Source organism: Nicrophorus vespilloides, unplaced genomic scaffold (assembly GCF_001412225.1).
Source record: "Nicrophorus vespilloides isolate i.1.1-1 unplaced genomic scaffold, Nicve_v1.0, whole genome shotgun sequence".
NCBI classification, from domain to species: domain Eukaryota; kingdom Metazoa; phylum Arthropoda; class Insecta; order Coleoptera; family Silphidae; genus Nicrophorus; species Nicrophorus vespilloides.
This window is the reverse complement of record NW_017099678.1, coordinates 76,480-102,116: the sequence shown is the minus strand read 5'-3', so window position 1 is coordinate 102,116 and position 25,637 is coordinate 76,480. Positions and strand designations below refer to the sequence as shown.

Genomic DNA, 25,637 nt, shown 5'->3' with positions numbered 1-25,637 from the left:
AAAAAAAACTTTGATTATGTGATTTACATCTAATTGCAAAAGAAAAGCTTATTGCCGGATTAACAAAAAAAATCACATGCCGTACGACTTTGTACCTGATACCATCAGATATGAGTCATAAAGTACACAGTCATGGAGATTTTGCGTCGAAAACGTTGTTCCAGCTCGAGCATAAACTGTACGTATTTTACATAACATTTAAATTAATCATCCCTTCTGTTTCATTTTCGTATGCCCAGTTATCATCAATTATAAAAGATCATTTATTACATTTTTTTTTTGATACGTGCATGTACGGATGGTTCTGTTATGTAATTAGGCCTCTCTTCGGAACGCGTCATCCTGTGTAATATAAAATATGTTCCAAATTTATATGCTACATTCAGACGAAAGTTTACAAATTGTTAGAAAAAATGAGTTACAAATTGTTGAGCTTAAAAAAAAATAGTTTTTGTTACGTTTATTAAAAGTAAATTAAAAACGACGTGATTAAGCTCATTTTATAAATTATTTATGCATGTTTTCATACAAAAATTTTGAAATCAATAATATGAATACTTATCATAATTTAGTTTTCTTTCAAGGTTACAAAGTTTATGTATAAAAAAAATAGTTTTTTTTATACAGTTATTAACACTAAATTAAGAAAAGACACAACACCCTTGACCTTCTCTTTAGAAACTAAAACTTCGTTTTCTTGTCCATTATAGTGACTATTTTTATTTAAGTTTCATAATGTCGTCAAAATGTGACACAAAACATTAATTTTATATACTACAATATTGTAGTATTTTTTTTCTCTATGTCTTAAATTTCCAAAGTCAAAATAATATTTTGTAAATTATAACTAAATATTGAAATAAAAATTTGCTTTGATTTTGAAGAATTAGTTTGAGTCTATATTCTTTCATTGTCATTCTTAATAATGCTTCAATAAATCACACGCAGTTGTTAAAGTTAATCGGATTATTGTAGTCTTCTGTAATTCTTCCAATAGATCCCACTCAAACTATATGCTATCTGACCACATTGATAAAACTATCATCTTTTTTTAGGGGTTTCACCCTCCGAAGTCCAATTTCCAGCATCGTTGTAATGGAAATCGTCCCCTCACTATCTCTCCCCTAAACGTTCTTATAGTCATCCATATGAGTTATTGATCAAAGGCAAAAGTGTGTGACTTTACCACTAAATAAGAAAATATTATAAGATTTATTGTACATTATGAAGAGAAAAGACGAGACGAACTTTTGTAATGCACTATTTACTTAGGTTTAAATTAAAAAAATATATAAAGTCGTCATATATACAAAAATAGAGGGTAGATTTTCCAAGATTTGTTTCTGGGAAATTTAAAATAATATTAAAATATGACAAAAAAAAATGTAAAAAGTTCTATAGTTATTTACTTACTCATAAACGGTCTTATGGGGGCGACTAATAGCCAAAAGGTTAAGTCGCCCTACCCACGATTCCGTGGGTACAAGTTCGAATCGCAGCATATGGACTTTCAGCCATGTCGATGGACAAAGACAGTGTTAAGGATAGCAGCAGATACACAGACAAAAGGAATTGTGAAATCGCTATTGGGAAGTTAACCAGAAAACAAATGTCTACAGCCATTAGATTTAATTAATGTTCGCAGGAATAAGATTGTAAATTAAATATATAATAAAATTGTGTGAATAAGATTCATTATACATTATGAAGAGACGTTCGGGATTTGATTTGTTTTGCAATAATTTTTAGTAATAAATTAGAAACAAATATTTTACAAAATGTGTTATAAATCTGCATATGTATATATTAAACTTGAATGTACATTTTGGCAATTTCGTTTTTGTTCCTGGGAAATTTAAAATTCATTTCCCGATAATTCCCGAAAATTCAAAAAAAGTTAGATTTTGACGGAAATTGTAAAAAGTTACATAGTTTTTTTCCATAAACGTTCTTATAGTCATCCCTATAAGTTATGTATCAAATGCAAAATTGAGTGATTTGTGCGATTAATTGTACATTATAAAGAGACGTGGTGATATTTTTTTTGGTCCCGAGAAATTTAAAATTAAAAAAAGTTTAAATATTTTGTATTTAAGTAAACTAAAATTGTTCGAGAAATAATATTTTTATACACAAAAGTTCTATAAATACATAACAATCATTGTAATACCTTTTAAATAAATGTACAAAATGGTGCTTCAAAAATATATACAATTTATAAAAATGAAGTTCAAATAAACAATTATGAAGTACACATTGCAACTATTGTGAACGTTGAAATTGGAATATATAAACGAATATGAAGTGCACTTTAGAATATACAACATAAATTTCATGTTTGCAATATTTGAATTGATATTTTATATACATTTTCAAGAGAATCGACAAAATCAATAAAATATTGTTGTTTATAGAAAACTACATAAGTTTCTAAGCGATTTTGATTACCTACCCTACCATATAATTGGAATTGTGGCTCGGGAAATTCCGAGAATGATCCGTGCTTTGACACCTAAACATATTACTATACCAACTATTACTATACCAACTATTACTATATAAAGATGTATACTATACTTCCATAATCATATAATAGTTGATACATTAGCAAGTTTCATATGTCTGCCATATTATGTCACTCATAGTCTAGTTAATTATGAAAAAATTCCTAAGATTATTTCCCAGGAAATTTGAATTGTCGGACGGGAAATCCAGTGAATGACAATCTATATAAAACTTGATTTGACTGACAAAAGTGTAATAAATTATGAATAATAATAAATATTTATAAATTTATCCACAATTTGTATCCTTTTGACTTATTAATTGTATCAAACTACATATACAAAAACATTCTTACCTGATTGCCCAAAGGTTTCAATTTAACTAATGTGAATAAGAAAAAAGGGCGAAGAAATAAAAAACGTAACATATAAAACTATTTTTTATTTTTTGTCTTTTTCATCATACATAAGATTACAATATAAAATGGAGTTGGGCTTCAATCCACACTAATTGTTATATAAGGCTTATCCTAAACGAACATTAGAAACGCCATAGCACAAAAGTAATATTTGTGATATGTTTTTAGCAGTTTCATAATTGCGCAATACATAAAGAGAGAAATTATTACATAAATGCAATTAATTAATATGTAAAAAAATATCTGAAAATCACATTGTTTCTAAGACAAAATTTTCATTTAAAGTTTGTAAACAATACAAGTAACAAAATTAAATTGTGTCTCGTACATTATTGAATGATTAAGTGTTGTCAATGGAAATAAGTTTCTTTATAAAACGACGTTAATTATAATATCGTAGAAGGAAGAAAGCGGAACTTAAAGTTTGCGAACTTAGGTAATCACGCGTTGCGTGTGCTGCGTCTATGAAAGGCGCTTCAAATGCTCGTGTAGAATAGAGTCGACGTAAACGAACCAAAGGAAACGGGGAAAATATAAACAGAAAATTGTTCCCATTAACAAATGTTTTTCTTTTACCTCTCGTAAATACTGCGTCGCCCAAACCTAAGCTCTAAAGCTAGTTACAACTAGAAATCAACAAAAAGAAAATAGAAAGTAAAACAATGTACCTATCTTCTGAAAAATATTGCTTACCATCTAAATCCTCACATAATATATCAGTCAATATTAAGATTAAGTCTAATGTATAATGCTTAGTTTTACATGTACACTATATACTTCGTCTCTATAGATAACACAAGAATCTGGGGATGAGAAACGAAACGAATCACGATTATAGCAAAATGAAGCGTATAAAAAAATATGTTAGGTAGAAATAGGTAGAGATAGAGAGTAGTGGATTTCCCGAGTTTTCTTTATATATTTACACGCGCACAGAGAAAGACATCAGGATGTGTGTATATTTTTTTTTACCTAGAGAATTGGGTTCTATTTGGGGGAGAGAGAACTAAGATTTATTGCAGGGCAAAAGGCAGAGCGACCAAAAAAGCGAGTGACATTTTCCATGCAGTTTTTCCTCCGCGGCTGTTGTAGTAGTCGTCCTCCTGGAACAGCGAATCAGGTTGATCGTCCGGATCTGAAACAGGACAAACATCGTTCATAAACCAATCAAGGACTTTAACAAATCCTTCATGCACTCACTTCTCACTTCCAGATCCGTCACGTCGTTCGTTTTCTTCCTGAACTTTCCTGCGATTTGCAACGAATGGACAAAGAATGAGAAACAAAAAGAATCGGTATTAATTAGCATCGCAGCTTGTACAGAAAAGCGTTGATTTGTAAGTGAAATAAATTATAACATCGCATGTTTACACGACGTTTCCACCTAAATTCGTTCTAAGTGACTCGAAAGTGAGGAATCGTGCTGTTAATCGTGACAGTCCGCACCAGGCCGACCTTTCGAATATTAATCATTTACCTTTCCTAATGGATCCGTTGGACCTCTTGGCCGGCTTCGGGATAGCTAAAAACACAGAAAGAACAGGAAAATTATAGAAAATTATTCAAAATTTCAGCAGCCTTTTAAAACGGCTACAGTTCTTATAGCTATAATTATGATATAATTATGTGTAAGATATTTGGAGAAAGATTTATGCTTGCATATTAACAAATACTACAAAATAAATTATAATTTTGAAGAACTAAAAATTGAATACAGTAATTTACATGTAGCTTGAGCTAGTCGAATTGCAGCCTGTCATATTTTTTTTTTCATAATACTAAACCCCCACTATTACACATTCTTACAATATGCTACTGTTTGATACTAAAACTGTAACTGAAGTTCTTCTAGTCTCTGGAAACCACAACCGCAAACCAGAAGTTTATTTAATTGCAAAACTTTTATCTTCGGCAGTGGCTAAGAAAGAAATTAAGTAATTAACATTTCTTGTATATATTTTTTTGTCTCATTCCACTCTTTACTCTTTCTGTTCGCTACTTCCTGGGTTAAATGCATTATTTAATTAGTCCTGGCTTATGTAACCAATCGTTAATCAAATTTAACGTTTTCTTTTTATGATATTCTCTTTTTTTGTTCATTCGTGTACGTTGCATGCAGATTTTTATTTATCAGAACTTTCCTATTTACGATGCAATTAAACTGAAAATAAACTTTATAGGCACGGTTGTAAATTAATTAAAAAGACTAGCATGACTTTGAACAATCAAACATGATGTTGATGATTTAATCAAAAATATGGGCAATATTTCTAAATCAAATCATTTTTTGTAATTACATACTAAAAGCTATATAATGCAGAAATATCTTCAATAAATCGACTTCGATCAGTCAGGATTGACTAAAATCTGATTTAAAAATTTCAAAATAAACTTGATTTCAATTGATAAAATCAAAATAATTTCTATAAAAAATAGAGAAAGCGCAGGACAGTATTTACATTTGACATTAACAAACTAGAAGAAATATATTTGATTTGAAATATAATGTGAAAAGATGGTGACATAAAAAACATATAGACATATATAAGACATATCTTATGTACTGTATGATAAATAACATTAAGAGATTTTAACGGTTATTATTTATTTTCCAAATGGATGATACAGTTTAAATATATTATATAAAATAGTAAATATAAGAATAAATGTACATTTTCGCAGGCGTTTACGATGGACCATTATGAATACAAAGAAAATAGTAACGAAATTAAAGAAGTTACAGACGTGATTCATTAAACATAACCTATAACCTATTTTGTTATAGGTTATGTTTAATGAATCACGAAATAAAAGCTGACTCCTTCATCAAATAGAAAAACTGTTGAAATGCTCTTAGCAGAACAACTGCATACAAAAATGTAAGTTCATGCGGCAAAAAGGTAATTACTATATGGTAACACGATTTAAAACAAGTAATGTCTTTTTAAACAAAATAAAACAAAGTAATAATTATTGATACTTTATATAAAATATCACATTCCTGATTAAATTGCTTTTAATAAATCAAAAATCAAACTACTTATATATTTAATTTAAATTTTATCCAAATATGATAATGAAACTTCAATATAAGAGACTTCTCAATTTCAATACCCATTTAAGAAATTTCAAAAGTGTCGATGAAATGTATTGAATGCAGATGAATTTAGAAAACCTTGTTTGCAATGAAGACAAAGAAAATGAAACAAAACTAAAGAAGTTCTTGCTAAGAAAAAAATACAACCAAAGATGTGGTTAAATAAAAGTGAAAACGTTTTATACTTTTTTTTGTGAAGATGATCCACAATTAAATGCAAGAAGTACGTGTAGACAAATATTAAATTGAAGAAAAAAAGCACTTATATTTACAAATGTAATTCCACTTGTGTATCTGGGTATAACAAAATATTAGTATTTTTACCTGTGGAAACTAAATTTCACTTAACGAAGTAATTTCGGATTCGTTAATCGAGGTATGACTGTACAAGAAAAATAGTAGGAAATCAATGTTAAAAAAGAGTATGAAAAGAAACGTATTAGTGAGAGGTACTTTATATGTGTCATTATTTAATGCAATGTATCCATTGCACTTTGGAAGGAAAACAATGTGCAACAGTTAATAGGATTTCTCGGGTGAAACTCGTTCCACCGATTCACATGTAAATAAAAGCTTGCAGCAGGAAAACTTCTGGAAAAGATTTTAGATTTAATTAATTTGATTTCAATAGGAGGGGAGTGAACGTCCGAGGGTGCAGATGAAGAAGAGGAAGAGGGATAAAAAAAAGCAGCCGAACGCGATGGAGAGTGCAGTAGAGAAGAAAAAAATCTCGAAGAAAAGAAGGATCCGGAATAATTGAATTTCGCTCTATCTCGCGAATTTAAAACTCCCCCAATACTCAATCCAATTAATATTTAGCTCTCGCCGGCCCGTCTGTATATATACATACACGTATATTCCTCTCGTAATTCACAACTTTCTGTGAATAAGTTTCCGCCCTTCAAGTATTTTAAACTTTGACTACCGGAGCGGCCAATTGAATTATTTTGCATCAAAGGTTTTGTGCCCATACAAACACAAGTACTTACGTAATACACATGCATACATACAAACGTGCACACACGTAAATCGGAGTCGACTCTCCCCCCTCCCCTCTTTAGTTCCACCACCGCTCTGTATCAATTTCGAATTATGAATCGGAAACTTTCCTTCAAAAAAGCGGCTTTTCGGTCTACGGCAAATTGGCACTCAACTTAAATTGCTTTTAATTATGAAAGGATTCTGCACATAAACTTATGCATGAGAACTTGAATCAATGCCAGCCTCTCGTCAAGTAATTAATTACATTTCGCACTTTTGCCGCCACCCTCCCATCGCCTGCCGGTCGGTCGGTCCTCTCGCAACAAGCGAAATGATCAACTCACTTAATTACTTAATGTCTTCCTTCAAATTATCGCCCATTGTTTTACTTCATCATTCGTCAAATTATTGATTACTACACTTTATCCTCTTTGTATTATACTCTCCCAACTTCCTACCATCAACTGTAATATTCCAATTTCAACAACAAATTAAAGTAGATTACTATAAATCATTCAATTTTTATTAAAAACATTAAAAAATAATTTTGCTTTGTCATTTAAATTGCCAATTGCTAATCATACCTAATGTCCTTTGAATATATGTTAAAATGGATTACTCATAAAGGGACCATTAAGGCTATTAAGGCTATGGTAGAAATCAATACACATTTCTGTGTTTTAATATCATATTTTCTTGGAGGGAACCCATTTACAATTTGCCTTAATTCGCCACTGTATGTTACTACTAAAGCATGTTAAGAAATAAATAGTTGTTTTGTAGAATATCTTACAAAATTTTAGAGCACAATTTATTCTATACTATGTCTAGTTATTCTATACATTAACATTTACAAACATTGTAAAGTATACAATGAAAAATTTATTGACTAATTCAATATTTTAACTTCCAGTAATTTGAGGACGTTATAATAAAATGAAATAATAATAAATTATATATTCCGTTTTGTTAACTCTAAACGTATCTTAGATTTTCGGTGATGGTGCACAGGAAAAAAGAGCAGCAAAGCAGGAGAATAGAAGAATTTGTAAATTATATAATGGTGACCCAACAAAAGCACGCAGGACAAAAGCAGGACGACAAAAGTTATCTTTGTTAATATGAAGTCCGTATATGTCTAAGTATTAAATAGAATGCGTCAACAGTGTACAGTTTCAATAGTAATAAAACTGAGTACTTTGTTTAATCTTCCAATATATTTGTTCATATATTTGTTTGTCTAACCATGACAAATATATAAAATGAACTTTTTTAATTTATTTATAAAATTGACAATTTAAAAATTCTCAATAGAATGTGATGGTTATGATGATTATGTCCATGGATGTGTTATTTTTTAAGTTTATGAAAATAGTGTAAAGTAATATAATGTTTCATTAGAGCCGTATATAGACATGGTTTTCACATGCTAGAAGCCAGGCCCGGTATTAGTACAGGTATTAGTCGGGGCCATCAAATATAGTTAGCAAGGGCTCTCATAGTGTTAGCCGGGGGTCCTCAAAAATTGTTTGCGAGGGCCCCTGAATAATGTTTGCTCGGGGCCCTCAAATAATATTAGTCCAGGTCCCCAAAAGTTAAATAACATTTTGAGAAATATTTCAAATGGGCAAATATTTCAAATTACATAATATTAATTAAATAATATTTATTGCAGCAATAAATTACAAAATAAAAAATGTATAGTAAAATAAAGTATTTCTGCCTAATATTAATTATCTATTCATATTATTATGCAAATGTATATTTTATACATTACAAAAACAAATAATGGTACATGCAACATTGCAGATTATGTTATTATTTCAATTTCCATAGCAAACAATTAAATAAGATTATATGAAAACATTAAGTATTTATGGTAATTACTCAATTCCTACGCAAATTTATTAATTATACAAACAATTACATAAGATTGTACGAAATCATTAAGCATTTAAGATAATTACTCAAATCCTAATTTATCAATTATGCAGCGATTATATCAAATGAGAACAAAAAGAAAAACTCTCTTCCTGTTTTGCAATTAAAAAATTAACGATCCTCTTGGAAGACTGGTCGTAGTTTGTGAACTACAAATGGCAAGTCGTGGGCTCGGAATTAATGACAAAACACAGGAAGCGCGGTCGTAACTTAAACTAGACGTGTGTGCCAAAAAGAAGGCACAAAAAAAATCACCTCGGCGTATTCTGCTCGAAGAGAGAAGAAGAAAAACGGCCCTTCCAGTTATCCTCTTCCGCTTTCGTGCGCCGCTCCAATTCGATAAATCCTTGCGCGAAAACGTTATGGTTATTATTCCCAATTAACTTCTTCCGAATCTGTTGCCACCTAACAGTTTCTTTATGATGCAACCATACGCTGTTCGTTATTCCCGTCATAATATAAAAATATACAAACTATTTTGCATATTCAAATTAAGATTTTTTGTAAACTTTAATACTATTCTTTGCAATATTGTATTTACTTTATAACAAGTGTATTATTTACAATACAGTAAGACCTCGTTTAGCGCTTTCTCAAATAACGCGGTCTAATCTAATTCTTTAAATTCACTAATTCATTATATATTATAGTGACTTTTTTTAACGCTGTTTCGTTTAGCGTATTCTACACGCTAAATGAGGTCCTAGTATATATTACATTTTTATGATTTTGAAACCTAAACGGTGATGTTATACAGCTTTTTCAAATTTATTTAATTATTTAAGTTCTAATATCCGGTTTATTAGTTATGAGTATAATCCAATAGATATTTCAGCTATATAACTATATGGAAAATTGCCAGAGAGTTGTACATTCCAGTAATCGTAACCTAATTTATGAGGGTTTAAATGGAATACATAATCGAACTGAGGACAAAATAGTTGTTTGTATGAAATTATATATAATTATACCTCGATTAACGAATGGGAAGCATTCCATTAAATTTCTTGAAGGAAACAGTTGAAAATACTATGGCTAGAGTGATAATATATTTCGTCTTGAAGAAAATTGGAACAACAAAAAATAAATAAACAGACATAAAAAGTGAACTTTATTTCTAATTCCTTTGATGTTATTTTCTTGATCTAGTTCAACTTCTATCCATATTTTATTCCAAACTCAATTTTAACATTTATAGGTGACTTCTTAGAAATAACTATTAATTTCGTTTTTAATGGTACAGTTTTTCCAATATATTTTAACTGTTATATCCTCTTTATCCTCTAGTTCAGGGGCAGCTAACTTGTTCAATATTTTTTTACTTAAAAAGTGAACACGATCGACTTTTCTACTTAAAAAATCATTCCGATCTACCTGATCTATTGAAATCAAGTTTTACTAACGTTACGATCATAACTGTTTTTAAAACAGTTCAGGATTGAACCCTTTTAGAGGCCGTGCAATAGAAAAATATGTTTACACATATAAACTAAATATAACATGATAAAATGCCGTAAGTCCTGACATAAAACTAATTGGAACATATATGTATCAGTAGTCATGAAATGGTTAGAATGAAGAATTAAGAAACACAAGTTTATCAGAAATGCATGTGTCCTATGTGTTTCCCGGATGATTTTCTAACAACAAAAGAGCTTTTTGTACAAAACATTTTTTGTTATATCAAATGTTTCCTTTTATTTTTTATCAGGATATATCAATGTAATGAAAACCTACAAGAAATTCTACTGAAGATATATTCTTAATGTGTATTTTAATATGTAAATTTTTTATGTAATTCTATGATTATTATAATAAGTACTGTTATAGTATTAGATGAAATATGAATGTATCATTGAATATGACTTATTTTCGCAGATTTAATATTAAACGGTCTTAAAGTTGACTTATGTAAATTTCATGGTTTATTTAATAATGATATTTTCTCGCGTAAACCAATGAACATAGGGTAATACGTGAAGTATGTAAATTAAAGCTGATTTTATAGGGAATAAACCGTGTTTATCGACGCAGTTCCATCATTTATGGTTTTCGTGTATTACGCAATCAAATTTGATTTAAGGTAATTCAAACTGTTTTTTTTTCCTATATATTATATATTTCAACTCTTAACTTATTTGCATTTTATGAACATTGTCAAGTATCATATATTTTACTACTTTATTATGTTTTATAATACTTAGAAAGGTGAAATTGTAAATACAGTAATACTTCGCATAGTGCAACCTCGTTTAGTGCGGATTCACTATAGAATTTGAAAAATTGAAAATAAACTAAATTTTAACTGAGCAAAATAAAAAATAATAATTATACACGGTTCTATTTTTACACGTTTTCGCTTCTACGCAGTTTAAAAAAAAATAAAAATAAATGTTGAAAATAAACTGGCTATGATCAAGAGAAACAATGTTTAACTCTAAACTGCATATTTTTCGATTTACACAATTTTACATTCAAACAGTTACAATTTCGATTTACACGTTTTTCTCAGGAACCTATATATAAGTGTAAATCGGGGGATAAGTGTATTCATTTTCATCAAACGATTTGTGTCATTTAAGTACCAGCTTATAGATAGAAGTAAATATAGTTAATATTAGACTTTGATACTTTTATATTACTAGAAAGACAAAAATACCACTAGAGCAATTACTACAAACTATTTTGTTTACGGAAAGTTGCTTTTGCTGAAAGAACTGTCCGGAAGGGATTTGCTTAGACAAAGCGTAATGTCTGCTTATAATAATAATGATGAAACTAAAACATCGGTAGAGAATTACCACATATTCGAAGCCTTAAAGTGTTAATGATGTTTTCAAGCAAGTGCTCTTCAATCAAACGAAAAATCACATTATTACATGACACAATTATTGACACAATTTGTATTACATTCATTTAAAATTTGTATTGATCAATATTAGTGTAACAACAGATTGTCTATTAAAGAAACTATTGAAAGCATTGAAAACAATATATTCACTTATTATATACACGTACAGTGGTCAGACAATGATTGTGGAAATTTCGGACAATAGTTTTGATAAACTGTGATATTTGACAGTTCCGAAATCTCTTGATACATCTCTTCCACATCAGGATAATTCAGGAAACTCAGACATCTGACAACCCTTGTCAATGAGATTGTATTCATGTCATTTGATCAATCACATATAAATCCAAATAATCTAGTAAAAAGTAACTACCTTAGGTATCTGTTAAATATTATCTTGTTTTTAGTCAAACATGCATATTTTTTATAGCAGCATATCATTTGTATGGTTTTATTTAATTTAAATCAAGTGTCTCTAATGCTTTTATATGGAATTATGTTAATATTTTTTGAGTATACACTAAATACTTATCCTTTGTATATTCAAAAATACAATCAATACTAAAATATACCATAATTAAGTTTTATGAGCGGAAAGATCTATAGTCAATAATTTATAACAGTTAGTTATTTTTTATTTGGTTGCGATTGTGTAAAATTTAAAAAAAAGTGACCAAAGTGCATCAATAAAAATATGAAAAATCTAATTTCTTCAACTTTAAACATCAATACTGAAAATTCTAATTTGTCAGATTTACATGTTTAATTAATATAAGGTATCTTGTTTTAAATGAGGTTATGAATATTTGTGATGAAAAAATAATATAATGTTTTGCAATATCGAACATAAATAATTACATTTATTATTATTAGTATTTTCTGTATAAATAAATTTATATCGAAGATAAGATATATAATAAAGTTAAATCATGGGATTTAAGATACGTACATAACATCTGACTTACATGCATATTTTGTATCATCTTAATTTTATTTACCAACTATTGGGTGTTAACATAAGTCCTATCTGCTTGTTTCAAATTAAGAGAGCAAGAGGACTAACAACAGAAAATTACAACAAATACATTATACATTATTGACACTAATGTATTTTCTTGTACGTAGTCACTTTTTCTACTTGTAATTCAATTTTGAAGGCATTCAATAAAATAATGGGTGTAACGTAAAAGCAAACAACAAGCATTTATATTTTTTCTTTAGTTTTGGCGCGCATTTTTAAATTTGAAAAAGCGTACAGGACTTATATGTTAACATCCAAGATTTACCGTAAGAACATTGCAAAGGTAATAAACTATGTTTTTCTTATTTTCAGCATAAAATAATAAAATGAAACTTACCGTAAAGTTGAATGGTACCATCGGTGTCTCCCAGCGAGTTCTTAGCCACGCACTTGTAGGTGCCGTAATCCTCTATGGACACCGATTTGATGGTGAGTTTCATGTGGGCCTTGTAGCTATTGTCTATGAGCGCTATCTCGTATTTCCCGCCTAGAAGCAAACAAGGGCACAACCTTAACTTGGTTTTCGTGTTGTTTGATTTTACAGCGACCATAAAACTGTCCTATAAATTTAATATAAAAATAAATCAGATATAAGAAACACAAACCCTCTCCCCCTTTGTTAAGGTAATAACCGGATTTACAGCACGGAAGAATTGCAGACCCTCTAATAAGTTAATAAAAAAAGAGAGAATATGTATACAACATTCCCTAATCCTAAGCAAATATACAACACAACAAAATATCACATAATAAGAAAAAAATATTATATAATTATTTACTCGGAGACCGAAAGTCATAATAAAACTTTGTTCGTTTTTATAGCGTTTTATAATTGCAAGTTTAATTATTTTCAGGCATACTATAAATAACTTTACGTGTGCAGAAAGTTCTTTTTCGGATGGGGAACTGGTTGTTCGTCGATACCGATTTCTATTCGTGGGGGTGAAACATTTTCCGCCCACGACCACCATGGCGAGAGTGAGAGAGGGGTCTTCCGAAACTTTTGCAGTTCATTAATTACATTTTCTCTGCGGAATTTTTCATGTGCCTCCCCAATGGCTATTGTTTTTTTTTTCTCTCTCTCTCGCTCCCAACTGTGTCTGCTTTTTTTTACTATTTTAATTAAAACACACAATACATTAAAGCCAATAAATCCAAGCCCAGGAAATGCAATCAGACGGGCGAAATGTAGTTTCTATGTTTTTTTTTCTCTATACCTTCAAACGATACAATCAATATTGAATCGCAAATTCAGATTTATTTCCAAATAGATATTTAAAATATTATGTTTAGTATATTAATTAAACTTTTTCATTATAATTTTTTAAAGATTATGACATAATACTTAATTTCACACAATATCACAGAAATGAATCAACTAACACCATTAACTGAATATATATTGAAACCTCGGTTTTCGAACAAAAGGTCGATTTAAACAAATCCCCTAATAGGGTTTTTGATCAAACATTTCGATAAAAATAAATCGGTTTGAATATAGATGAACTTATAATTAGGTAATAAATTTTTATTTTATTTCTGTATATTCACCACGGAAAAAATACAATAATTGAATATATAAGATCCTTTGTTCACGAACACTTTTTTTAATAGTATTTTGGTGTTAATACTGAAGAACTGATAATCAGGTAAACTTTTTCATTGTAATTTTTTAAAGACTGATAATTGCTTGTATCCATACTACTTATGAAGCAAGACTTAATTTCGTATATTCACCACAGAAAAAATCCACTAACAACAACCATTGAATATATTGGAATCTCGGTTCACGAATAAAATTTTCGAATTGAATTTCGGATTGAATACAGAAGAACAATTTACAATGAAAAACTTGACCCGATTATCAAAACTTTTTAAACTTTGATTAGAACAGCACTAATTAAATAGCGAAACCTCGGTTATCGAACAAATAGCATTTCGGTTACATAACATGTTTTTTATTTAGCACATATTTCATTATTAGTTTTTATATAAAATTTTGTGCATGAAATATTATTATAAGATTTTAAATTATCTAAATTTAATGAACGTATTAACATTATGTCTTATACAGAATATTTTTCAGTTCTCGAATAAATTCGGTTTTCGAACAAATTATATTAAAAAAATTAAATTGATTTTTTTTATTAAATTTATATTATAACTTAATTATTATAACTTAGACATTGAGAAATGTTAAAAAAAAAATAACTACAATAATTTTTATATTACGTTAAAAATGTAATGTTTTGAGATTGAAAAAATTTCGCCAAAGTATTTAATATAAAAAAAAAGCTTAAAAAAATTGCTGATTTCACATAAATAGCAAAAAACCGAAACGCTTTTTTGTTGTTGTTGCAACTCTAAAAAATTGGTACACGGAGGGTGCTTACTGTTAAATATGTAATTGTTTTTTTTTGTGCAGGGATTTCAGACTGATCCGATTGATTGCATTAACCCTGAAACGGATTTATGAGACTGAAACAATCCAATCAATTTATAAGTGTGCGCTTTTTTTTTCGTTGTGTTTTTGTTTGTTGTTTGTTTGTGAAATTCGCTTTACGTTTCATTCGATATCCATTATGGCGTTTTTTTCAATTATTTTCCATCGGTTTTAACAATTAACAGTTTAAATTCGGCAGTTACAAAATAATACTGTTTATACCTAATAGCAACTGTATTTAGGGCAGTTTCATGTCACACAGCATTTTATGTTATTGAATCATATTGAAAGCATATTAAATTACATACATTTCATACTTAAAAATTTTATATCAAACAATAATGTAATATTAGTATCATGTTGTCACCAATATCACCAAATATTTTGTTTCAATATGTGTTTGAAATTCCATATTCTAGTCATGTTGAAATATTTAAAATTATTATGTGTTACTTGTCATAGAAAGTTATAATATTAAACTAAATATCTAAATGTATTGTGCTAATTTCAAATAATTCCCTAAGTAAAAATTATTGTTTACATATAAATTATTATTGAGAATAATTTGTATTAAAATCAATAGTAAATTACAAATCAAACTGCTGTTTTTGTTTCATTCTAATGGTTGAGATGATAAGTTAAGGAATATAATCAACTCAAGAACGATGTTTGTTATCCAATTTGTTCGTAGTTTAATATACTGTAAGGTATCCGTTATTTTCCAGTCATGATGAAATATTTCAAATCTTTTGTGAATCCTTTATGTTTTACTTGATATGATTAGTTAACGAATATAATCAACTCAAAAACGAAGTTCGATAACCGTATTATTCGTAAACCGATTATCGATTTATTGTAGCTTAATGTATTGTAATATATCCGTTATCCGAATATAAGTATGTTGTCCGGACAAAAAAAATCATTCGCATTTTTACATTTTACAATATTTTCCAGCTTTAGATTAAATACGTTTTCAATATTATATAATGTACATTTCAATTATTTATTTGTTTTACGTGTTTCACTGTATGTCGATTTCCATTGGTAAATTTTATATGAAATCTGTTCGTGTAGTTTTTTTCTGCAGTATAAAAAACCATAAAATGAAATATGGAAATACGTTTAAAACAAAACTGAATTTTGTACAGTAATTATATTTCGTAAATTGCTAGGGGTATAAATAATTTTATATAAATTATTTGAAATAATAACAATAAAATGAACGATGCGCTACTATTAAGTGAGATCTATTATTCAATTTATTATAAATATTGCACTCAGTTTTGGAATGCAATGTTTGTAATGCGCCTGGACTGGTTTAATTATTACGATCCAATCTAAAATTAGCAATAATGTAATATTAATTCATTAATTAATGTTTGTTTGCATCACATAATTTGAGTTCAGTTTGATTAAAATTCAGTGAAAACTCAATTTTCAAATATAATTTGTATATAGAGGATGTTCAAGAACTGAATTGTATTAAAACCGAAACCATTTTTTTTTCATAAAAATGTAATGTTGGATAATTTAACATAACATATAAAATATTATAATATACAAACATAATTAAAATACATACAACATTAAACTTTTTTTTTGCAAAAATCATAAAATTAAGGGACGGAAAGATTTGAATTTTTATTTCTTTATGTGTAATTATTTCAGTAAACTTAAATTTTAACTGTTCGGCGAAAAGTGAAAAATAAGAGGAGAACTTTCAATATCTGGAAATTATGCTCGTTTTTTATATTTATGTTCGGTAAACGTGAACGTCCGAGAACCGAATTTGCACAGTCAACACTGGCTACGTAACTTATCAAATAGAAAGGGCGCCTCGTCTATAATCTAATATAAAGTCTGGAGTAATATGTAAACAACATAATAAAAGCACACGTTTGTGAAGTTATGTTAGCTTAGTTTTAGTGAGGTTGAATTACCATCAACAAGTTTGGGGTACGTTACATTACATTAGGTGAGGTTAATTTAGTTAGAAAATATACAACTATAATAAATCGTAGAGAAGTTATTAATATGTAATAATCTATAACTGGCTTGAAGAGAAAATTTATTATATATAATGCATGTTTAAATATATATAAATAATCACGTACATGAGATATAAAGCATAAAATATTCTTTTATATTCACATATTTTATTTATTATCAATTTTATTTATTTTTTTTTTTAATTTATTCTATATTTCACATAATTTTTGTTTTTGTATACATTTTTATTAACGTTTACATTATGTCTTATATAGAATATTTTCACATCTCGAACAAATTCGAAGAACTGATAATTAGGTAAACTTTTTCACTATAATTTACTTATGAAATAATACATTTGTATGTGCATATTCATTAGATAAAAAAATACACTAAATACAATCATTGAGTATATTGGAACCTCGGTTTACAAACTAAATTTTCCAAATTAATTAATATAAATTCTAAAAAAATAGTATTCATAATTATTGTTTATCTTCAAATGTTTTTTTCTTTTCTATACAGGCAAGTTTATTTTTCTGTTGATTGTTTCTATGTCGTTGTAAAGTTCTCAATTAGTCCGGTTTCAAATAATGCGGAGCCGATTTCCCGTACTCTGCGAGGTATTCCTATACAAGTTATAGTTTTATATTTACTATTATGTAATGCATGATCTGTTCAAGAACAATTCCAACAATAGAAAATAAAGTTGGATAATTGCTTTATTTTTCTTAATTTCAGCCATAAAATATACAACGGTAATTAAACTACAAAAAAGAAAGTCCTATAGTCTTTTTATTTTTTATTATATTATAGCTTTAATTTGTATTATAATTATTATTTATTTTTAATTTTAAAGTGTTAGTAACGATATTTATTTATTATAAATATATACTATGACATCTTTTTAAAAGCATATTCTTTTAATATACGGTCGATAATACATAAATATACTCATATATCAGTATGAACATACAATGATTTCAGTCAATCAATTATGCTTATGTAATCGGAGTATTAATATTGAGTATTTCATATCTAGAAAGAATATATTATTACTTTTGCACCATAAGACGCAATCCAATTTCTGGACAATATTTTAAAATCAGTATCATGTATAAAGGACTCGTATTAAATATCAATTAATTAAGGTCTATAAAATAGAGGGGAATACAAATAATGTAATTTAGATTTTTCCTTTAACTTGACAAGAATAATTATATATTAAACTAACATTTAATTATTAGTTAAATCGCGGAAATTCATAATAAAACACTTTATATAAATGGTAAGTGATAAGTAAGTTGTAAGTAGGTAATTGAGACAATGTATATTACTTATTCGTGATTCAAAATAATAGGACTTGTATAAAGGAATGAAAGCAATCTGTTTTCGAGAGAGATTGCATGTGGGATCTAAATATTACAGAGAATTCGCTGTAAATGGGACATCGGGAGCGAGCGGGGAAAATGAAGTAAAACTGGAATCAAACCTAGGGATGTGAGCTCTATGAAATATTCAATGCAACATTTTTCCCCACTTACTTTGCGGAACAATTTCTCCATTGTCGGCCATCCAGTAGTTGATTGAACGAGGGAAAGCCTCCGAGTGGCAGTCGAGTGTGACCTGTTGACCCTCGTATGCGCCAACCATCTGATTCTGGATCCAAATCATCGGTGGAACTGTTCGAACAAAAAAGATAATCTCCAGATCAGAAACCTCACGTCAAACACAAATAGTAAATTTCAACAAATTTAACGTGAGAATTTTGAAATCAAATATTCAATTTCTTTCCTCGTTCTTGGACGAATTTCTAAATATTATTCCTCCCCCGTCTTCGTGCTTTGCTTTGATTCTCATTTTTTTTTTGGCTCGGATACTTTGCGCCCATCAGATTTATTATTCATTTTTTTTTTCGAGAGGGGCGTCGAGGCACAAAAGTGGAAAAATATACGTTCGAGTTCCATCGATAAAAGCACTCTTAATTAAAGAAAAACAACATTAATATTTCCATAATAATTGCTATTTCTTAAACGAAAAAAAATAATAATAAACATGAGCAAGTCATTTTTTCTTGCGTATTATTAATTAATGAATTCTGCGTATGTTAATGTTAATAATGTTAAAAAATTTTCAAGAAATTCTATTAAGATGTTCTAAAATCGTAAACTATTGTCTTTACAATTAATTTTTATATTGTCAATTAAAATTTAGTTTGTTTATAAATTTGACTATAGCAAATTAGGAATAATGAATACCGGAGTATGCGAAGTTTTGTTGTATTTCTTTTTGATTCTATATATATATAATAATTTGATTATTATTAGTTAATTAATTAAAAAAAAATGGTACANNGCATTGAAAATATAAAAACAAATTTATTTTGTATTGAGCAAAATAATAATAAATTATAAATAATATATTTAGAAATATACATAAATGGTCCTTTCTTAGAGGCTTCGGTTAGTGCGGTTTCGAAATGTATGAGATATAGACGAAAACAATCATTAAGTCATTTATTTACATAAACATCTTGAGTATATATAAATAAACCGATTTTTTTTCTATCTTTTATTGAAATTGTAATGTTTTTGGACAGTATTAATTCATAAAATTATAAAAACAAAAACACATGCAATCGATTACATGATTACAGAAAAAGATTTTTTTCGAAATACATAAAAAAAGTAAAACATATTTAATTTTGATATGTAGAAACACTATATATCTCGGTGACTTTGTCAATGCAAATTTAATTTAATATAATCATTTCAACGCATGTTCGATAATACGTACATAATAAATATTCGTATGAACGTAGAACGATTTATACATCTGTACATGATAATTTTCATTGTCTTATGCTTCGTTTTACTCGGTACTTTCTTGACACGTGTTTGTTTTTACAAGGTACTTTGTACAAACGGTTTAAATAAAAAATAAATTTTAGATTGAAAAAGATACAATTTCGATTTACACGTCTATCAGAGGATAAGTGTGTTTGACTTCTAGTAAAATTTAATTGATGTTTCTAAAAAAGTATATATTTTTGTTTCATATTTAATTCAATAAAAGTTTGCAATAATTAAAAAAAACGTAGACACTGAATATAATTTGATTGATGAAAATATCAGAAAAAACGAGTGATAATTAATATAATAAATATTGATGTTTAATTATATTTCCTAACGTTGTAGATTGATAACCTGACAACCGAATTAAGCCAGTAAATTGCTATTAGTAATAAATTATGTATATCAACATAGATTTTGTTTGTATACTTTATTTTTGTAGTTCATCAATTGAGTTATACTATTATTTATTCATTTACAAACGAAAAGTTTTTTTTGATATTTTTTTCCTAACACAATTAAGCAATTCCAACACACAATAAGGAGGATCGTATTTTATTATCTAGCAAATTATATTCATTTTTAGCCGCAGCTGCTTATGTTTATAAAATAGCAATTTCAATTTAAAAGGATTTAACTGAGGAAGTGCAGCGAGCGAATAAAAAAGAAACATGAACAACAAAAGAAAAGGAATGAAAAATAATGGTCGCTTTATGTATGTTTGTGCATATAGGTCACTGTCCCTATTATATAATCAAGTTGTGGCTTTATCGCAGCGGCGTGCGTGAAAAAGTGGACGTTATTAGGAATGCCTTCTTTCCACCACTATCCAATTTATTCTCTTTTTTTTACTAAATATTTAATTGCTCTGCTAAATTGATAACGAAGGGAAATTCTATCAATCCAGTGCAGTTTATTATTTATTTTTTTATTCTTTTCGTTTCGCCGAACGCTGGAATTTAAGAGCGATGCACTTCCACCATTCCGGTTTGTTTGAAAAGCTTTAATTAAGTGAATTATTAATCCGTACTTACAGTGAACTACGAGCATAATGCGTTTGCTAACCGAGGGTGGAATTCCGTTTGAGGCGATGCATAAATAAGGGCCCATTTGTTGCCGAGTCACTTTGGTTATGTTCAATATCGGCCCTTCCATGCTGTACACTGAAACAAAACAACAACATGAGTATAAATAAAAATAAAAACTGTATATCGATAAATCATTAAATTTCTATCAATTAACCTACATTTCACAATCAATCCGATCTCTTTCATCAATTTATTTATTTATAAATATTTCTAGAACTATATTAAGAAATTGCAATTTTAAAATTTTAATTTATTATACTCAATTATTAATGAGTATAATTTCAAATGTTGAAATAAAGTCCTAAAATTTATTTTTTAACCGCGACGCTTAGAGTCATCAAAAGAGCCGGAGTATGCCGACCCCATAATCTAATGCATTCAAAGAATGAAAGAATATATAAGAAAACTTAAATTTCTTAATATTATTAACACTGCATTTCCGTGAATTCTGTATTAATTCATTTTATTTCAATTACATTTTGCGATTAACAATAGATTTTTTTCTAAATCGTGAATTTGAAATTTTCATAAATTTAGTATTAATACAGCAAAAATAGATAGCCTTTCGGTCTAGAGAAAATAAAAATTGGTGTGAATGAAACCAACATTTATAACTTTTGCATTAAATTATAAATTAAATATTGCATTTTTAACATTGAAATTGAACTAATTATTGTATTATATAATAAAAACTATTGTCTTTAGATGTTTTAATACAGTAAAATTGATGAAACTTCATTATTATTCGAAAAAATGTAAAATAAACTCTTGAAATGATTTGTAATAAAATTCTACATTCACCCATGTTTGTAAATTACATAAAATAGTTATCATTGTTACTTTAGTATAATATTGAATTTTGAATATCTCGTTTTACACGGTATTTTATTAACACGTATTCGATTTTACACGGTTTAAATGAAAATTAAATGTTGAAAATAACCGATTTTCCGTTTTACACAGTACTTTTTTTTATAAGGTTTCGCTTTCACACGATTTAAAAAAATTTAAATTAAAAAATTAATGTTGAAAATAAACTGGCTATATAAGAGATATTTTTTGCTATTCATTTTTTTTCAATATTTATGTAAATATTGAAAAAAAAAATCATAATTAGTAAACAACGACATTGTGTGTTTTTAATATACTTTTTGATTTACACCATTGTACATACAAAAAGTTACAATTTACACGTTTTTCTCAGAAATTGTGTAAATTGGGGGGATATATTTATAACACATTTGTAGATAATGTAATCTTATTATTCATTTTATTTTCATTCTCAAACTATATTGGAAATTTAGCAATGCAGAAAACATGAAACGTTTTCAGAATAAACAGATGAATACTTTATTATTTTTTTTATCATGAAATTAAATATACATTGTACTCAACGCAATTTTCCAAACAAATTACCGATTAAATCGGGTACTTGTTCCACGGATAACTCTAAAAAAGTAACAGTTAACTAAACAGTACCTTTACTTTTTACATTATTACAATTTCTATTAGGTTCCCAGTAGTCTCCCGTCCACGACTAATTGCATGTAGTTTTATTTTTATTGTATGTCCATGTAATTTTGAAAGCAATTATGAGGTAAATCCTATACTATCATGGAATAATTTCTAATTAATTCTCCTGTGTTTTGATGCATGTGCACTTATTAAATATTGTTATTATCAGAATTAAATTATCAAATTATGTCGCTTTCTCATTACACGTATTTTTGTTAACTTTATATATACATTGGAACCGGAAATTTTGAAAAGGATTAAACTCGTTAAACGAGGTATTAAATAACTTTTGTGATTTGTAAAATGTTTCACAAAAATATTTACATATAATTCAATTTATCGAGTTTGATTAACCGTGTTTATCCTTTTTATGCTAGCTGTCCTTGAGGTTTAACTTTAATTAACTGAAAAGCATATAGGCTCTAGTAAAACCAACAGCTCCAACATTGAAATACAATATTTGGGCGTAAATCATAGCGATGTAATCCCGAAGAAATCAATTTGCACTAAAACAAACAGCACGGAGATTAGCCTGTCCCGAACTCGCGACACTTTGATCCTTCCGAAGAGCAGCGCTCCACTGAAATCCCAAAATTCGATCTATCTCCAATTTGATTTAACGCTGCCGCTCATTCTTTTTTTCACTCTATACCTTTTTCTGGCAAATATAAAAAAAAACTCTAAAGTGCAAAGTTTTAACACGATTCAAAATTGAAAAAAGGATTTGCATTCGAGTACAACAGCAACATCAACAAAAAAAAGAGGAATCTCCATTTGTATTCGCGAAACGTGTTAACACGTCCGACTGGAAATCCAATAAATATGTGGCCGTTTTCGAGGGGGCTTTGAAATTGGTCGTAGTTCGAAGTTGTTGCAGAGATTAGTTTCGCTCGAGCGTTACACGGATTTCCATCTTCGTTTTACCGCCTCGGGGAATACGTTAATTGCTTATTAAGTATTTCACTTTAAGGAACTTATTCTTTGGTAGAAGACAAATATGAGCGGTTGAAATTGGCCGGTTAATATTAAAGTTGAGCAGACGCGAAGAGTTAGGTTAGATTTATTTGAGGAAGAAGCTTCGAAACAATAAAGAAACCGCAATTGCGTGATCCATTCGCGGCTTCGAAAGATTTTAGTGGATCTGCGGATCCCGCAAATGGGGCTTTCCAACTTTACTGCTGACCGCACACCCAATGGTGTTTCGGATTAGTGGAAAGCACAGCGCGTTTCGATTTTATCCGGACGTCTCAAATCATCCACTGGCCCAAACCAACATCTATATATTTATACAGGTATTCCTCATATAACACTACTGTGTTAGCTGACACTAAAATTCAATACATAATACATAACAGATGCATTTGCAAAGTACAAAAAAAACAAATTTAAATACTACAAGCTTATTTATAAAAGTTTCATCTTGAAAATTATTGTTACGTAATGTGCCTAGAAAATTTTACATTTAAAAGCAATAACATTTCTAAATTTTGTCACAAATCCAGAGTTAATAAAATTGTCTTGACAAACAATATATTTTATCAAAACAAAATACATTTTTTCGTATATATCTTCGTTTTTTTTTGTAAAAAACATTATCCAGCGATTTCAGTATAAAACAGTGGTTCCCAACCTTTTTTGTGTCATGCCCCATCAATCTTTTCTAAAATTCATATGCTCCTATGTAACATATACAGAATACGTCATATGGTTAAACTCTAGACATGTCCTCCTGTGAAGTATGAGTCCCACGTTGGGAAATACTGGTCTAAAACTAATAGCCAACAAATACTCAACAAATTATTAAAACCACCACTATGCTAACATTAATTTCATTAATGTAGACTTTATTAATTAAACAAAAGAGAATTGTCGAAGACTGAAATTAAACCGCTATTGCATTAATTTCATTAAAAAAATAGTTAATACCATACCTCTTAAACATTGTAAGAAGTAACAATAACTTTGTACAAGTATATATTATTATGTTCCCAAAGATCTACAAATATGTCAATGGTTAGATCTCATAATATCAATATTATGTTAAATTATCATTGTGGAACAGTATACAATAGACATATATGAAGTTTAACTTTATCAAACCTTCAATTCAAAAATAGATTTTTAAAATAGGTTTCTGAAATAAACCACTAGAACATGAAAAAAAAATTAACTAACTTATATATTTTTATGTAAGAAATTATAGTTATTTTTATATAAACTTTTCATTTTGTTCACATTGTTCACTCTATTTTTTAGTGATAAAGATTTTCTAAAACAATAAAATTTAGCACAAACGTTTGACATTAAAAAAATATAGATATATCATTTGAAGTTTCAATAACTATTGACTATGAGCAAACTGTAGCATTAAACCCATTGTTTCGTTATAAGAAGTAATTTCACTATTAACTATTTCACTTCATTTTTCATATTTTAATTTATTATACAACAATACTTCGCATAGTCCGGATTTGATTAAAAAACTATTTTTTTAGTTGAGTAAAATAAAAATTAATTCGGACAGAAAGACCTATGGTCAAAAGCCCTTTTGTATCAGTTGGCTTTTTTTGAAATTATGTATATTTATTTTTTTTTTCCTTTACTTTATTATTATTACTGTATTACTTTTTTTTTAAACGACTTATGCAATAAACATAATTATTATTATTAAAAATAAATAGATTATTTTATTCATTTTTTAAATAGTTTGCAATATTGGCGGAAACGATTACCCAGACTATGTGAAGTATTCATGTAGTTTAATAATAGTATCTAGTAAAATACTAGTCCCTTTAGTACTTCCCCAAATTTTGAACCGTTACAATACAATGTGATATGAAAATGAATGATGCTGTAAAAGCAATTCACTAATCATGTTAGAGCGTAACCAAGTTGTAAAACAATCATGTCATGGATATCTTTATTTTTCCATTTAC

General features: G+C 28.3%; 1 protein-coding gene across 1 annotated transcript in view; it reads right to left on the bottom strand.

Moving 5' to 3' along the window:
• Nucleotides 1–3,221: 3,221 nt before the first annotated feature.
• LOC108565125 (neurotrimin-like) overlaps nucleotides 3,222–25,637 on the bottom strand; it is a gene marked incomplete at its 5' end in the record, with an annotated part of 62,214 nt that continues 39,798 nt past the window's right edge. The window contains 6 exons of the mRNA XM_017924414.1: nucleotides 3,222–4,058; nucleotides 4,124–4,171; nucleotides 4,401–4,445; nucleotides 13,152–13,301; nucleotides 18,791–18,928; nucleotides 21,133–21,261. Of these exons, the coding sequence (XP_017779903.1) occupies nucleotides 3,937–4,058; nucleotides 4,124–4,171; nucleotides 4,401–4,445; nucleotides 13,152–13,301; nucleotides 18,791–18,928; nucleotides 21,133–21,261 (632 nt within the window). The remainder of the gene's footprint in view (nucleotides 4,059–4,123; nucleotides 4,172–4,400; nucleotides 4,446–13,151; nucleotides 13,302–18,790; nucleotides 18,929–21,132; nucleotides 21,262–25,637) is intronic.